Below are 17,914 nucleotides of genomic sequence, written 5' to 3'. Positions count from 1 at the left end.
AATATATATATATTATTCAGAAGGGTTCCAGAGATCTTATAATCTAATAATCTAACATCAAAGTTATAATATATCTGTGTGTGTGTATGTGTATTTACAGATATTTAACAGTCACTCCTTCCTCCTTCAGCTAAACACCATCCAGTTAATATACACATGCACATTACACCTTTGCTTATGATCTGTTTCAAACAAATTGTTTATTTCATTACTTTTTGTGCTTCTTTGAAAAATTTTTAAATATTCAACTCAAACATGTCATTGGAAAGGATGTTATATGATGTGTAATATTTATTACAGAATAATAATTGTAATAGACCATTAACTTGCTTTAATTAAAGTACACATCTAAATCTCTGAAGTACATGAGGTTTAGAATGCACTTTAAAACTCAAATTCAATAAGTACTTTTTAATTTAGTCATTATGTGCTGAATTCACTAATATACAAATACAGATCATATGTAAATTTTCAATTTGCAAAAAACTGTTCATCATATTTGTCAGCATTTAAGACCATCCAATGTACAAGAAAATCCCCAATTTTTTGAGCAAACTATGTGCATTTCCTTTGAGGTTCAGTGTACAGGAAAACCTCTATTCTCTTGCAAGTCTAAAATGTTACTTTTGTAAAGATATTCTTTAAAGTTATTTTTAAACTGTGCTAATCTGTAGTCTGAGGTAATCAATACAACTACAAGCATGTTTTTTTTATGCACTTCAAATGCTAAACACAATTTCGTGTGGTGTAACTTAAGTCACAAACACTTTATAAAGAACTTCACAAAGTTTTAATAACAGTTGAGCTATTTTTTCTCATAAAAAAATACTAAACCTTAAGATTTAGTGATCTACTATAAATATACATATATAAAATAATTGTACATTACAGAAACTAACCTTTTCACTTTAGTATTAGCAATATTTGAGTATGAAGGATGAAACCAATACATATCAAATAAAAAAAAAGTTGATTAATTGTAACTAGCATGCAAGATAAATAACTTTTAGTTATGAAAAATCAAAAATAATGATACAATAACAAGTATGTTGTTGTAGCACAGCAGATGGTACAGCATTGAGACAGTTACTCAAAAAACAAACAAAAAGTAAATGGAATAAAACAGTTTTTATTAAATATGCTATTAACCAGAAAGTTTTATCATAATTTATTTTTGGACCTTTATAGAAGACAAGTGGTAAAATAAGGCTTTGTTTTAAGAGTAAAAAAGTTATCTTATATACTGGCAAATAGAGTTGCATGCAAGTGGAAAAAATCTAAGAGAAAAATATACACACACACCAAAGGATGGAATGTTATGTAAAGGGTTTTAAGAATAAAAGATTTCCATTTACTGCAAAGTACAGTGAAATTACTAAGTTTTTCAATGTCATAGTACAATAAATAGACTAATACTACCAACAGCTTTTGCAATAAGATTATCAACTGTACATATGTAATGACTAAGACACAGAATCTCCACATATTAAAGATCAGTTTATTACAACTAAAACATTTTAAGAGGAAAAATACTACAATTTCTCATTTTTGTATTGAAGCAACATTGTGCAAGTACACTGTCATCACAATCAAAAGTAAAATATAACAGCTTTAAAAACTCAAGTGTATTTGTAATTTTAAAGTGAATAGCAAGTTTTAGAAAAGAAAAAAAAGTACTTTAAGTTTAGCAGTATATTCGCCTCTTCCTCCAAACAGACCATAACCTCCTAAAAGAATGTCAGTGTCAACCATGAACCTAATGGCTTCTATGGAATGACCAGAATAACCCCAACCTCCACCATGGCCTGGAAAAATGAAATGGCATAAAATTGTTTTATTACAAACAGTTCTCTTAACAACTTTATCATAAACAGTAATGCTACAACTTAGTAATATTACTGGCTAAGAGTAGTAATGTTTTTTGTGCAATATCTGTGAAAACTAGTTCATATTTTCATTTACATCTCTAAATAAGTTAAGAATAATATAACCATTTCTTCATACAGCAGAATATCAGCATGATCAAATTTCTTCCTCCTTATACTTACATAATTGTTTTGATTATTTATGGATGTCTACGTCATTCAGCAACTTCTTTTAACACCATATTTAATGATAATCACAAAATGTGATTTAAATCTATGTTTTTGACAGAAGTAAACAAGTACATACTTTCAAACCGATTTACAACAGAAAAATCTTCTTTGCTATACATCCTTGACAAATGTTTCTTGGTTTTCTCATCATCTTCCACCTGAAGATGAAGCTTCTCTGCTGCAGTAAGTGTGTCAAGACATGCTAGAATATGTAAGGCTGCATGTGACCGGCTCACTGGGCTACAAATCTTAGTAGGCAAAGCCAGCTCGGGGCTTAAAATACTGGGCAGAGGATATAGAGAATTTGTACTTGTGTCCACATCTGATGAGGAAGGAGATATAAGAGAACTGGACAGAAGGCGAGCTTCTGCAGCTACCACACTGTATCGACTCACAAGTTGGGTGCTTGGATGGTAACTTCAAGAATAAAAATAAGTAAATTATAACTTAGTTGTGTGGAGAAAAAATTTATTTTTTCCATTATAACATGTCTAAATAGCAAGAATGAAAGTGAAATATTTCTATACCATGTGTGTAAAAATGAAAAATGTTCATTTTTAAAATATTACCACCTATAGATATGTTGGCTCAAATTACTTCAATAAAAATATAATGCAAATATCTCATTTCAATACTAATAAACGTAATATTTATATGGGTTTAATCAGAAGCTATGTTAATTTAAATACCTTCAAGACACTATTATTAATCACACTGACATTGGTTGGAGAAAAAATGTTATAAACAAATTGTCATAAAATAAGTCAAACTGACATATGCAAGGAACTGGAATGAACATCTTATGTATCACACAAGATATTTCACTTCCTATTCACATGTGCAAAAACATCTTAAACAGTAAAGCAGCACTTTATCACATCAATAACTTGAAATCAATATTTCTATCTTACTAAATCATCAATAACTGAAAAAACATAGAAGTTAGCATCTTCCTTACTTGAAAATGTATTTCTGTAAGATACCTCCCCTCAGCATATCTGACAAAGAGATTTCTATGCCATTAGCTTTGAGGCAACTCCACTTAATTTCACATTAATTTATATAAATTGTGCCGCTGCATGATGAAGTCACCACATGACAAAAGCCCTCCACCAACAGAAAGATAATACATGTCCATGCACACCAACTCCTGCTATGAATTTGTAATCACAAATCTACAATCTTTGATGAGGCAGGTAAGAAAATACGTATTAGAAATGGGAAGGCTGGGTGGAAATGTGTGTGGAGTTATCTGCTAGAAATACATTTTCAGATAAGGAAAATGTTAACTTCTTAGACAATAATTTACCCTCACAAGTACATTAACTACAATCCCATGTTGATATTGTGGAGGGACCAGTGCAATACTCAACAATAAAATATGCATAATATTCATGCATGTGAGATGAACTTCACCTATGAAGCAAGGCTACCCAAGAGAAAGTGAACAAATCAAAATAATAGAGTCAAGTATAAAAGTGATGAAGAGTAAAAAACATACCTTAAGAAAACAAACAAGAAAACTGCTCCAGCATTTTGTTTCTTCTATATCAGTATAATATCCCTCAGGAAAATATAGTAAAATAGGTATTTTTGAATTTTATAAATCAACTTCTATAAAAGGAAGAAATACAAATCATGCTTAAAACTTTGAAATCAAATTAAATGTGAAATGCATTAAAGTATGAAAAACATCAGAAAGAAGAAAAAATGATGAAAGAACAGCATCAGACATACCTCCACAAAATGTTGAAAAAACTATCTAAACAAATTGCTTTATTCTGTAAGTCTTCTTGATCAGGAGAGTTGAAACTAAAAGAAAAAGAAAACAACCAATAAATAAGAAAGTACATGCTTGTGAGAATTTTCAATTTAATTTTTCTTGGTCTACTGCATTGTACAATGATGACAATAATGAAAGACTCGTTCAATAATTAGATATAATGATAATTGAAACCTATCTTTAAACTCAAATTACAATAAGCAAAATTTATTACTTAAATTTTCTTTAAAACTTTTAACTTGAAAAATTACTACAACCAAAGCTTATTTAAAACAGCTAAATAATTACTTTGGAATTACAAAGAAACTCATCTAATCCCAAACCTCTGCAAAAGATATTTTTTTTTAAACACTAGTCAATATCTGATGGAAACAAAAGCACAAACTACTAATGGTTAGACTATTAATTCTTTTGACATGAGCTCAGTCCAATTGACTGACAACACAATCACTTAACACTTTTTAAAGTCATTATAGTTTTGCTTTTGCTTCCAGAACAGCCTGAATTCTTTGTGGCATGGATTCAACAAGGTGCTGGAAACATTCCTTAAGATTTTAGTCCATGTTAACTCGATAGCACCACCACAGTTCCTACAGATTTGTCAGTCACACATTCATGCTGCAAACCTCCCATTCCACCTCATCCCAAAGGTGCTCTACTGAACTGAGATCTGGGGAGTGTGCAGGCCATTAGAGTACACTGAAGTCATAATCATGTTTGTGGAACCAGCTTGAAATGATGCATGCTTTGTGACATGGTGCACTTTCCTGCTGGAACAAGCCACTGGAAAATGGGTAGACTGTGGCCATAAAGGGATGCACATGGTGAATAATAATGCTGAGGTATGCTATGGTATTCAAATGATGCTCAACTGGTATTAAGTGGCTTAATGTGTACCAAGAAAATATTCTCCACACCATTTACACCACCAGCAGCAGCCTGTACTGTTGACACAAGGCATGATGGATCCATGGATCACACTGTGTTCACCAAATTCTAACCCTACCACATGCATTTTGTAGCAGAAATCAAAAAAATCAAACTTTGACAGACAAAGCAACGTTTTTCCTATCTTCAGTCGTCAAGTTTTGGTGATCCTGTACCCACTGTAGCCTCATTTTCCTGTTCTTAGCTGACAGGAGTGAAATCTGGTGTGGTATTCTTTTGTTGTAGCCCATCCACTTCAATGTTCAACGTGTTGTGCATTCAGAGATGCCCTTCTTCACATCACTGTTGTAAAGAGTGGTTATTTGAGTATTTGTGGCCTACCTGTCAGCTTGAACAAGTCTGATCATTCTCCTCTGACCATTCTCATTAACAAGGTATTTTTGCCCACAGAACTGCCACTCACTGGATGTTTTTTTATTTTTCATGACATTTTTGTAAACCCTAGAAACTATAGTGCATGAAAATTTCAGGAGGTCAGCAGTTTCCGAGATGATGGAACCATCACATCTGGCACCAACAATCATTCCACAGCCAAAATTACTTAGGTCACACATCTTCCCCATTCTAATGTCTGATCAAACAACAACTGAACCTCTTGACCATTTTTGCAAGCTTTATATATTGAGTTGCAGCCATACAATTTGCTGTTTGGCAATTTACATTAAAGAGCAGGTTTACTGAATAAAGAGACTACTGAGTTTATCTTCACAATATGTGGCAGACTTTCAACAAACATTACGCATCTTCCACATACAAATTTTTTTTTTAGTGAAGCATTTTTAATAAACCAAAATAAGATTTATCTATGAATAAAACTTTTTTCACTAGTCCGAGTTCAATGTGATTTTTACACCAAGATTAAAAATACTTTGCTGTATCTGAAAAATCAATAATTATCTTTGCATTAACTCCAAAACCCCTTAACTCTGTTGAAAATGTTTGGTTTCAGTTAAACTTTATATTTTTTCTGTAATTTTCTCTAACATGACTCAAAACAAAGTTGGTCAATTTGAATGACCTTGTAACAACCAAAAAAATTGAAACAAGAAATTACATGCCTTTATCCTAAATGACTTTAAGCTCCTAACAGCACACATATATTTATACTTAAATTCTATTTTATTTATTTGAACTATATATATATATATTTGTTGCATCCTTGTAAGTTTTAAATCACCTGAGAAAAGTGGAGCTCACGTTATGCTATCAAATTACACTACACAAGCTACTCACATGCATCTTGTGAAACATTTTTATATTATTTAATTTTCAGAATTAATTATCTCACCTGAAGAAATTCCCATTATTAGATCTTAGTTACTTTTATAATGATAATAATTACACATGAACAAGAAATTATATATATGCCTGGGTCTCTAACGCTGTTGACTGTGAATGACAACCCTACTTTTTTATACTAATTGTAGTAATGCACTAAACTTTTATTTAATTAAATAATTCAACAAATAACAGAACAGTAACATGTAAAATGCAAACAATGTGCTCTATCACAGTTTTTCTTGTTTTCTAGCTACAGAACACGAGCTGTTACAAATTCATCCAAGCTATTCAACGTCTTTCCCATGAGAATGAAGCTCTTACTAACAGAAATTGGCAACTTTCCATTCACAAAACAATGTAATATGTAGTTTGATAAAAGAAAATCTTGGCTTTCTATTAGTTATGGATAATATAAAATTGAATGCAAGGGGAAACTAGTAACAAATCATGAAAAAAAGAATGTGACAGGCACGTGTGGCAAGAAAGTTCTGATTTTTGATAGCTCTGTAACTAAACAAAATTGAATGGTATAAATATTGACTTGTCTGAGTAATGAAGATTTTACAAAGGGTAAATTACATTAAACTTCATACTTGTCAGAGGGATAGTAAATAAAATACAGAAAACAGAGGATCAAGAGAAAATAACTAGATCACATTTCTCACACTAGGATTTATTTAAACATTGCCTTATAAAATTAAGAACTTGAAACTTATATACTATTAAGATATAGATGATTAGCTACAATTTTATACTATACTAACTGGTATAGCAAACAAAAAGGCAGTTTAATAAAATTTTGAATGTAAATCACAAAAAATCTCGTGACATGCACAGTACAGGAATTACAACAAACCTCGAGACATGCACAGTACAGGAATTACAACAAACCTCGAGACATGCACAGTACAGGAATAAAAAAAAACCTCGAGACATGCACAGTACAGGAATAAAAAAAAAACCTCGTGACAACATGTACAGCACAGGAAGCTCGTACAGAAAGAATTAAGCTGTAAGGCACACTTGAATAAAAAAAATGTGACATCTCTGAAATATAATACAACAGTTTTATACAAATAGGCAGAAATAACTTAAATCAACTGTGGTATGTCTATTATTCTAATTTGTTGTTGCATTATTAATATTAATGCATATTATTTATGCATCCACAAATAACAATATCTATGTTAATAAATACAAATAATGTTACTTATTTTACTTCACTCTTTGTGCACAGATTGTGCACAACATTTTACAGAGCTCCATACAAGCTGTATTGCCAATTTAGAGAGTTTATGCCAGGAAAGAGTTAATATCAGATACTCAAAAAAAAACAGCAAACAAACTGTACTTATGTGTTTCAAAGGCTCTAAAATGTTATGAAAATGTAATATGTAAATTATATAACAAACAAAAGAATTTTTATTCTTCACCTTGTATTCTGACTCGTTAAATTCCAAGTCACACTGACAATTAATTTCAAGACATATTAAGTATAAATATTATTATAATTATCTGACTTTTTAGTGTACAACAGATTTGTATACGTAGCTATAGTCTTGCCATAATCCATATAGTAAATTCAGAATTATATACAATATCTCTTCTCTAACAAGAAGTTGGTCCAATGAAACAACCAGTTAATGAATATTCCAGTTAATGTACGGGAAGGTTTTGGATAGTTAAAATTATTTGTAGAAGACTAAACTTTTAAAACATTAACTACTATTTTACAATTAATAAATTTTTCATTTTTTTCAAATCTAGCTCAAAATTATTTTTATAGTATATCACATACCTTCTACAGCTTCCATCTAACTTATTTATCACCAAACACTTAAATGAGCTTCCCCCTTCATTGACATGTGGAATGATTGCTGTAACAATTGAATATTAAAATAGTTTCATTTGAATATATGATTAAACAAGGAATCTATAACACACATACTCTTCACTGTTATAAACACATCATAACAAATATTTTATTGAAATATTTCATGAACTGAACTTTTAAAAGTACTAAAAATAGATATTCTAGAGGAACACAATTAATGTGAAAATGTTAGTAAGCAAAACAGTAAATACCAAACCTACTGAAAAAGATTGTCACACATGAGCTTCTAAAAATAAACTTCTCACCCCATCAGATGATGTATGATCTTGTATATATATGTTTTGATGTAATATATTATATACTCCTTTAATTTAATAATAAAAATATTGTAGAGAATAAAATGAAAAAAATCCTAAAAATCTACATTTCTTTGCACTAAAATCTAAACTTGTTTTTACAATCGTATTTCTCACCTATACAGTTTTTGTTGGCCACAATGCTGGACTTTGACAGATTATGGGAGTTGATGAGAGATTCATCAATTTTCACAAATGTCTGATCACCTGAGGCTCCAATCCATGTTGCTCGTCTACTATGGTTAGCACCAATATTGGGAACAAGCCCTGGAACAGCATGCCAAAGCCCATCTTTGTCTCTAAGTCTATCTTTTTTGCCATTTTCAGATGATACTATAGGTGGAGTCCTACATAACTGTCCTTTCTAATAAACAAATATTGTTAGAGTTTTCTTGCCTGGTAACACAAATTAACAAAAAACATTTCCAGAACTCACAGTTTATGAAATGTCATATTACATTTGTTACATCAAAATTAACTTTTGAGTCACAATTTCTTAAGTAACATTAATAACCCCAATCTATTACTTATTCCTTCCAGAAGTAATAACCAGGAGTATGTAAAAGAAATTCATTAATCAACTTTAACCACTTCTTAGGCCACAACAGCTCACTCTTCAAACAAAAACTGTTAAAGGTATTTTACTTAAAATTGAAACAAATCTCTAGCTTAGTCCTATAATTTGACCTAAAAACTTTCAATTATTTTCAACTATGACCAACTGGCAAAAAATTTAGCTGACATTATTATTATAGGAATATAAACACCAAGTATTTATAATAAAGTTAACAATAAGACTTGTGGAACTTATTACAACATTTACACACCTAATATGTGCCAATAAGTAAATAACTTAACATTTAAGAAAAAGTTCACTGTCCATTTAAAACAAAATCTGAATGAAGCTGGCAACATAATAACATCATTTAATATTAATTCCTAATTTAATTATTATAGTTATTCAGCTACTTTCAATAAAGATTTAGACATTTAAAACCATTTACTTACTATTTGATTTAAAATTACAATCAGTCTGAAGTTTCACCCTTTCAATGGAAATTAGACATTTGAGTGAAGAGAAATTACATGAAATGTATTTTTAATGACTATTTTTATATTTTGTTTTTTTACTTGATTGTTTGTTCTTTGAATATTGTGCAAAGCTACACAAGGGCTATCTACCCTAGCCATCCCTAATTTAGCAGTGTAAGACTAGAGAGAAGACAGCTAGTTATCACCACCCACACCAACTCTTGTGCTACTCTTTTACCAACAAACAGTGGGATTAATCAACATATTATAATGCTGAAAGAAGAGCATGTTTAGGGGTGACAGAGATTTAAACCCGCAACCCTCAAATTACATGTCGAGATCCTTAACCACTTGGCCATGCTGGACCTTGATTTAATGCATTTCAATAAAAATATATAATGAAGCAATGCTTCAAAAGATATTAGTTTAAATAATTTAATTTGAACATTAGTGTTCATCCAATTCTACAACTGATTTTTTTTTATTGAGACTACTGTACATGTTTTAACTACTGAGCATATATCATGAAGCCACTCCAATAAACGATAGAGCAAGCAAGTTATACATTAACATTTATACTAATTGTGCTTAACTATAGTTTTATATTTTAATCATGAATTAAGAATAACCTTATGTACCATCTTTCCATAAAATTGACTGAATTGAATCTACATTTAACATTCTCTATCCAGCAAAATAAACAGAAGTAACAGCTATTACTTGGCCTTTTCCACTTCAGGGTTCTTTAATATTTTTTAGCTCTTGGTTACTACTAGAGTGTACTTCACGTGTACTTCTGTTCTCCATACAATGTAAATTGATAAGGAATTTTCACACTGAATCCAATAATCTAATTTGTAAGGTTTATCTTCAGTACAATATGCAATAAATCAGTCAGGTGTAAAAACACCTTTCCCTAGTACCTGGTAATATAAAGATGTCAGATTTGAAATAGGTCTGCAGTTGTTTTCTCCAGTAAAACATTAAAAGGCACAAATATCCAAGTAAAAGAATATGAAATAAATGCTTCCACAAATATAAAAAATATCCAGTCCAACAATAAGAAAAAAAACAAAAAAACTACTGATACCATATCATCTCAGTAAACTTGACATTAGATGTCAAATGAAACAAAATTTATAAGGGAAGAAATTCTCTCTTTAAATAGAACAATTTCTCACTGAGTACCTGGTAACTGCCAAATGTGTAGACTTGACCCTGAGAAGTCAATAACACAGTATGGTTACTTCCTGCTGCAACACTTGTTATTTTTACATCACCATGCAGTTTAAGCATACAAGGTGTTCCTCTGTACAGATAAATTATTTTAATCATAAATTATGCTTTTACAACATTATATTTGAAATAACTACAGTTTATCACTGTTGCCCTAACAGCCGCATTTTTAAAACCACTTTTAAAAATATGCTAATGGAAATTGAAAAACATTTTACCAAACCATTTGTCAAACAAGTAATATTTATTTCCTTAATGTTACACTTATCACAAATTATATGCTTATGGCTACCACAAATAAATGTTCAATTATTAGATACACTTAAAATATTCTCATTTTCTTAGTTTGAATATTGTTATTATTTTGTTTGTTTGCTCTTCAGCACAAAGCTACACAATACGTTATCTAAGTCTTCAACACTTTTTATAACAAGCCTTTTTATTACATAGTCATTATATCAGAAATATATAACCCAAAAAAGAACTATTGATCATTAAGCTTATATTGGAAGAAACAGAAGCTATATTTATATAATTAAGAAATTCATTACACTTTTACTAGTAAAAGTACCAATATTAAAACAAGTATCTTAAAATACAAACTTGTAAAGGTTTCAATGGGATTTTTTTTTTGGTTTTGCTTTAGATAACTTATTTTAAATACAGAAATACCTAAAATCATCTGAAACTAAATAACATTTGTCAATGATGACAAAATTTAAATTTTTATGGTAGTTCCAAAAATAACCAAGCAGACAGTAATAAGCACAAACCATTAATTTTAATGCAAAGTATAAAACTTCTCAAAGATAATAAATTTAGATATATATGATGTCTTACCTAATGTTGAAATCTCCTAACCCTAACTGACCATGTTGATTACTGCCAAATGTGTACATATCACCACTTTGTGTTAACAAAACTGTAAGGTTAGAGATCACAAAATGTGTTACAAGTTAAACCACCAGACTTAAATATACAAAGAATCTGCATAACAGGAAAAAATTATTTAACTGTAAAGTTTTTTTTTGTTTTTACAAATAAAATATATCAGGCAGGCAGTAGCACTGCCTATGTAGGGATGGCTTGGATTGTTTATGAAAATGATATTTTAAATATCTCCCCTAAATAAGTCATTAGAACTTGGTGTTTCCTTTCATAACAATATATATATATATATAAATGATCAGGTCTCAAGTTTAGGAATGTATATAAATATCATAACAAAAAGTTTGAATTTCTTGTTGTTTCTTCTTTATGACATAACTCATAAATGTCAATCAATATCATCTGAGAAGAGTTTCATACAGTTTGTTTTGAATTTTGAGCAAATCTACACGAAGTCTATCTGCTCTTGCAATCCTCTAATTTAGCAGTAAAAGACAAGAGGAAAGGTAGCTAGTCATCACCACCCACTGCCAACTCTTGGGCTACTCTTATCAATGAACAGTGAGATAGACTGTCACATTATAATGCCCCCATATTCAATCTTCATGATGAGTAAAAATATTTTTTCCAAGCACATACAGAAAAAAAGTATTTTCCAAAAATTAATAAATTTTATACATATATATATTTTTTTTATTCTTGTCTGTATCACATGTACATTATATTTTTAAACTTCTTGCTTTAGAACAAACAACATAAAAGATATATGTTTAAATAAAGCCAGAAGATGCAAATGATCTTTGTGGAATTAGATTGAAAATCCACTGGTCAATTACCAGATCTCTATTGAGCAGACATAACATAATATTGTAATTAAAGCTAACACACTCTCATATAAAAATAATTCTGTACCACTCAGTACACTAATGTAAATTAATCATCATAAAACAGTGAACTGGAAGAGAAACAAAACAATAATCATCATAATACACAAAATATGATAAACTGACAGTTGAACAGCTTTTGATAAAAAAAATAGTTTATGTTACATCAGCATAGATTAATTAAACCTTGATATTAGACTGATCAATGACCATTTAAACATTTTATGTGACACAAGTTTGAAAACTAACAGACTGCTCAACTGTTGATTAAATGACTTACTGTTTGTTCATTTTACCAAATTTTAAAGACAAAAAAAAGTTTTAAAATCTTGATTACTTTTTTCATTTTGACTCCTGGTTTAGAGAATAACACCTTTCTTCAAGAGCAATAAGTTAACATACATTCTTCATGGATGAACCTCTACTATATAGTTAAGTTACATCTACAAACACCTATTTTTTAACAAACTACTCAACAAACCAGTAATATGGTTTCAATGGCAAAACAATGTACAACTAAGGTACAAGCTACCTACAGGTTATATGTTTCACAAAGGTTTAAGGGTCAAAAATGTGTATTTACTCTGAATTGATAAATATCTTAATTGTCAGAATATGAAAAAACAAACAATGAATGAAATGTCTCTGGAATTAATATATTATGAACTATGAAAACATAAAAAAACAGAATACTTCAAATCTTAAACTTGAAAAATTAAATATAAACCAGAAATTGAAAATAAGTCTTAAGATGTCTTAAATACATAATCACACCTGTATGATGCATGCCACATGCAACCTGCACCACTGAGCTTTCACTTGGCAAGTACAATCTTCCTGGAGGGAGAGACGTCAGCTTTGTTGTTTCCCGTTCATGGTCACTGCCAACAGCATCTTCTACAGAAACAATGCAACAGCATCACTGAAAAGCTGACATTCATAAATTATGCTGACATGTTAATCAAACAGTAATTACAAATTCACAGAATCTAATAGTACCTTCAGGTCAGTGAATGTATGTATAGATAGTAATCTTTACACACAAACTGTTCATATTCTGAACAGTGAGAACTATATTTTGAAGTTACATTAAAACAAATTTGGTCTTTTCAATATAGTATAATCATGATTTATTCATATTAACTTACTTAGACCAAATACAAACAGGGCAAATATGCTGTGAGAAAACTCTAAATTTAAAGAGGAAAAAAAAAGCAGTTTTGTTAAAGCCACTTTCAGATTAGAAATTATCAGATTGTCAATAACAAATTATTCTGCTTATTCTCCAGAATATTGTTACAATTTGGGTGGTGAAAAAAACAAAAACTGAGGGAAAAGCATGTACAGATTTTTAAGCACCTAGTCAATAATCAACTGAAGAATACTGTAATTCAACAGGTATCACCTTGTTCTTTAGTTTCTCCTCATGCTGTAAAATTCACCTGATGTTTAAAACTTACTATATTTTTCAATGTATAAGACAGACACTTTTTCCCCAAAAGAAAGGGTCTCAAAACCTACCTGTAGCCTACACACCAAAGGTCAAAATTATTATGCCTCCCTAGGCATATCATACTTTGTACAGCAAGGACTAGAAACTAGTGTAATCAACCTTTACACCTCCCTGGGCTTGTTTTCTTTCTCTCATAGCTTAAAAAAATGGGATATTATGGGAAATGACTGTTGAATAGTATTCCATTAGGGGGACCTTTAACTTCAATTACACATTGTACTAACAATACTGGAGTCATATCAATTAAGAACACAATAAAAACACAAGTTCAGAAACTGATAGTAATTGTGATCACAAAACTCTATACAAGCAGGTAACTGCAAGTTCAAATTATGAAGAGAGTATACACACCAAGATGGCTGCTAGGCAAGAGTGAACTTTTAGAACTTGTTTTCAGTGAAGTAAAAAAAGATTTTGAAAGTTTTCATAATGAATGAACAATATTTGATGTAAATTTATGAAACAACCATATTTTATTTTATTATGGACACTACTTCTGAAATATTCTAAAAAATAATAAAAAATTATGCTGATGTTGAAGAAATGATATAACTCTGAAAATATTTTTCCCTGAAGATAGTCTTGAAAATAGGAGTACATCTCATACACCAAAAAATACAGTATTTACAATGTAAAGTGTTAACTGCTGTAGGAATTAAAAACAATAACTTTACTAGTTTTGAAAAGTTTTATAAAAGTTATTTTGATGAAAATGTTTTATTTTCCTGCCTTACCTCCAGCAAAAGCAGCAAATTTTTCATTTGATTCCTGTTGTAGAGCAGCCCCAAGGCCTGGCTGAACAGATTTCATTGATTTCATTGATTGTAACATCTGTTTTCTTCTTTCTTGTATCCTATATTCTTCTAGTTTTTTGCGAAGACGTTCTCCAATTCTACTACCTCTTCCTATAATTTTAGAATTTTCTAAAATTAAAATTATTTAAAACAGACCTAAAATTCCACATGTTTTGTTTTAAAAATAGCTTCATTAAGCCTAATAAAATATTTGGAGATAAATACTTTATAATCAATGTTTTATTAAAGGCACAAGCCCTTAGCTTTGCATTTGAACAGAGGTTAACCTTTACTAAAGTTATTTGGACATTTTCTCTCTTAATTGCAATAAAGTATTTAAAAGTGTGATCTTAATTCACTTTAAATAATACTTATACTGACTGATGATGCTGGTGACTGTTTCCAGAGTTTCTTTTTGAAATAAAATATTAAAAAAAAATATGAGAAGAAACAATGTTTCAGGAAATAGAACAGAGAGTCCATATTTTGGAGTCAACAAGTACATGTATCACAAAATGAATAACAGAGCACAGTACATCACTTTGTAATTGTACAATATGTAGATATGGAAGTTTGGGAAAAACCAAATCAAAGAGGACTTGCAAAGGAACAGGACTAACAGTTCACCACATCATGGAAATCTCACTGATACCTTGTCTGAAGTTTGATAGCGCACCTGCTGCTAGCTGTCCCCAAGCAACCAAGTCTGCTTCCTGATCATTTTCTCTAGCACAAGTTCTGCAACATCCACACTCAGCACATCCAGAGTCTCCTGCTCCACACCCACAGAATCTAGTAATAAAAACATATCATTTAGGTAAGAAGAAACAAAAGTTAAGGTACACTGTCTGTAAAACCAATTCTTTATTCCACAAAAGTGGAATATTACAGTGAAACAGAAGACTTATATTGAATAATAATAATAATAAAAAACCAATGTGAGTTGACACGTATAACCAGTACATCATCAACCTAATGATATATCTACCTATAATAAATTTAGTGACTCAGAATGAACACTGATTGACATGCGTATTCTACAAATTTAACAAACTAGCAGTTATAATAAAAAAAAACAACATAGGTTTAAAATGTAGCTGTATACACAAGAATATCTCATGCCACATTTACAAATTATAACTAAGTAATAAGATTTCTACCAAGAAATAATATAGGTTTAATGTGTATACACCATGCATCTATTACTTTACAATATAATCAACCAATACTGGTACTGCCATTCCACATACTACTAGTCTCTCAACCCTTATTCACAATATTCTTAAAAAAATTAAATATAGATAAGTAACAGTATAGAATTTATAAAATTTCTATTCCTAGCAGTGCAAGCACTCTGTTCTACAACTACAGAATCAAGTTTAATTATTATATATATATAACAGAGGTAAAGTTTTGTTCCAAACACATCTTAAGTATTAAAATACAAAATTATAGTTTACACAGCAGTATGTTTAAAGCTTATATTGCACAGGAAAAGACAAACATTGCATTAGTCCAGGATTTATGTAGTAATAAAACTGTAAAAATTAACTAGGCTTCTCAAATGCAAATGACAGTTTCTAAAAAGACTGTTAATGTTTAAAAAATAAATTTAAAGTATTTAATGTGTAACTTATTTGTATTTGAACTATGATTGCAAAAGCTGGCAGATTAATACTATAAATTAAGCAAAACACTTTAAAATTTATGAATAAGAATAATTTCACTGAAAAAATAAAAAAAAAAGGATATCACAAAATGACAGTAACTTTTACTTACGTTCCAGGGTTTCTATCAGCTCTGCCACTAGCTATACATCCTGACCCATAACCAGTACATTCTCCACACACTGTACACACCATACAATGGTCTTGTTTCCAGTTATGTTTTCCAGGAGGACACATGATCTCTGGTTCTTCACATTCTAACTCCTCATCCTCACCTTCTTCTTCTGGGGCAGTTGCCATTGCAACAGGCAAGGCCACTGCAAATTCAACACAACATTTCATGTACTGATACAGTGAGTGAAAATATCAGTAAATTTTGTGTACAGTCAAACTTATCCTTTGTCAACAAATAGTTATTATAAGGCCAAACTATTGTTTTGCAAATAACTGAAACAAAGTTTAAATTATATCTTTCACACATTTTATAACCTTAATTAAAATACTCAAGTTTGTTGCTGTACTACATATAGCATATTTTACTAACACTATCAAATCATTTCTAAAATACATTTTAATTTCCTCACTATGATTTTTCACTTATTTCCACAGTATTCAAGAGATTGTTTTTGTACAATCTTCATTAGTTTCCCTCTTCCAACGTTACTTTCTCTAAGGAAGAGTTTAACTTCATGAAAAACATTAAAAAACATGGTATAAGAATAAACGTTACCCACATTGTGAAACTTTGATCTGAGCTTAACTTTCAATGTTATTGATATGCACATGTATTAATTTTATTTTAAAAAACTGCAAGTTATTTTATATCTTTGAAAGTGCTAAATGGTATGTGTACTGAAAGTTGAAAGCATTTTTTAAAATTTAATTACAAATATAATCACAATTACATAAACAAAAACTCTAAAACCAAAATTGAAAAAAAAAGTTAAATTCAAATATCTTCAATAGGTTACCAAAAGAAATTAAAAAAAGTTCAACAATAAATTAGTGCCTCAATTATAACAGATTCAATAGAGATAAATATAAACCCTAAAAATATATTTGTTGAAAGGAACAAACTTAGTAAAACATATGAATAAACTAACTCAAACCAACTAAGAAAAATTCAAATAACAATAAACAAAGAAAAAACTTCATTTACTAGTTATAATTAGTCAATTTTAAATGAAAATTAAAGCCCCCAAAAGAACAACAATTAACATTTCTGAAATAAACCCCGAATTAAATGTAATACACAAGTAGTTGACAAAATAATAATAATAATAATGGACTTAATGAATCGACATCCAGTTCTGCAGTTAAAAAATATCTGTTTGTTCTTAGATACAAAGCTACAAATAGAATATTTTGTGCTCGTGACAAGTATTGAAACTCAGTTTTTAGAATTACAAGCCTCCTGACTTCCTTTTGAACCAATGGAGGGGAGGATAACTTAAATACATTATAATGAAGACCTTTGTGGTATCAATTTTTAGTTGGAATGTATTAAAATATTTTGTTGTTAGGAAATAGAGAGAAAAGAAATTTTTAATAAAAAAATATTGAAGTGATAACACAAGTTACATTAATCTTTTTTGGATTAGA

General features: G+C 30.0%; 1 protein-coding gene across 6 annotated transcripts in view; it reads right to left on the bottom strand.

Moving 5' to 3' along the window:
• LOC143230760 (E3 ubiquitin-protein ligase MYCBP2-like) overlaps positions 1–17,914 on the bottom strand; it is a 145,767-nt gene that overhangs the window by 94,555 nt on the left and 33,298 nt on the right. For 5 of the 6 annotated variants that reach the window (XM_076464878.1, XM_076464884.1, XM_076464882.1 and 2 more), the window contains 11 exons: positions 16,425–16,629; positions 15,298–15,437; positions 14,586–14,756; positions 13,113–13,235; positions 11,407–11,488; positions 10,519–10,639; positions 8,416–8,662; positions 7,907–7,985; positions 3,834–3,908; positions 2,173–2,513; positions 1,678–1,805 (listed from right to left, as the gene is read on the bottom strand). In XM_076464878.1, coding sequence (XP_076320993.1) covers positions 1,678–1,805; positions 2,173–2,513; positions 3,834–3,908; positions 7,907–7,985; positions 8,416–8,662; positions 10,519–10,639; positions 11,407–11,488; positions 13,113–13,235; positions 14,586–14,756; positions 15,298–15,437; positions 16,425–16,629 — 1,712 coding nt within the window. The remainder of the gene's footprint in view (positions 1–1,677; positions 1,806–2,172; positions 2,514–3,833; positions 3,909–7,906; positions 7,986–8,415; positions 8,663–10,518; positions 10,640–11,406; positions 11,489–13,112; positions 13,236–14,585; positions 14,757–15,297; positions 15,438–16,424; positions 16,630–17,914) is intronic. The other variant, XM_076464883.1, reaches the window with a different exon arrangement.

Source organism: Tachypleus tridentatus, chromosome 10 (assembly GCF_004210375.1).
Source record: "Tachypleus tridentatus isolate NWPU-2018 chromosome 10, ASM421037v1, whole genome shotgun sequence".
NCBI classification, from domain to species: domain Eukaryota; kingdom Metazoa; phylum Arthropoda; class Merostomata; order Xiphosura; family Limulidae; genus Tachypleus; species Tachypleus tridentatus.
Note: the sequence above shows the minus strand (reverse complement) of the source record. Positions and strands in the feature narration are given on the sequence as shown.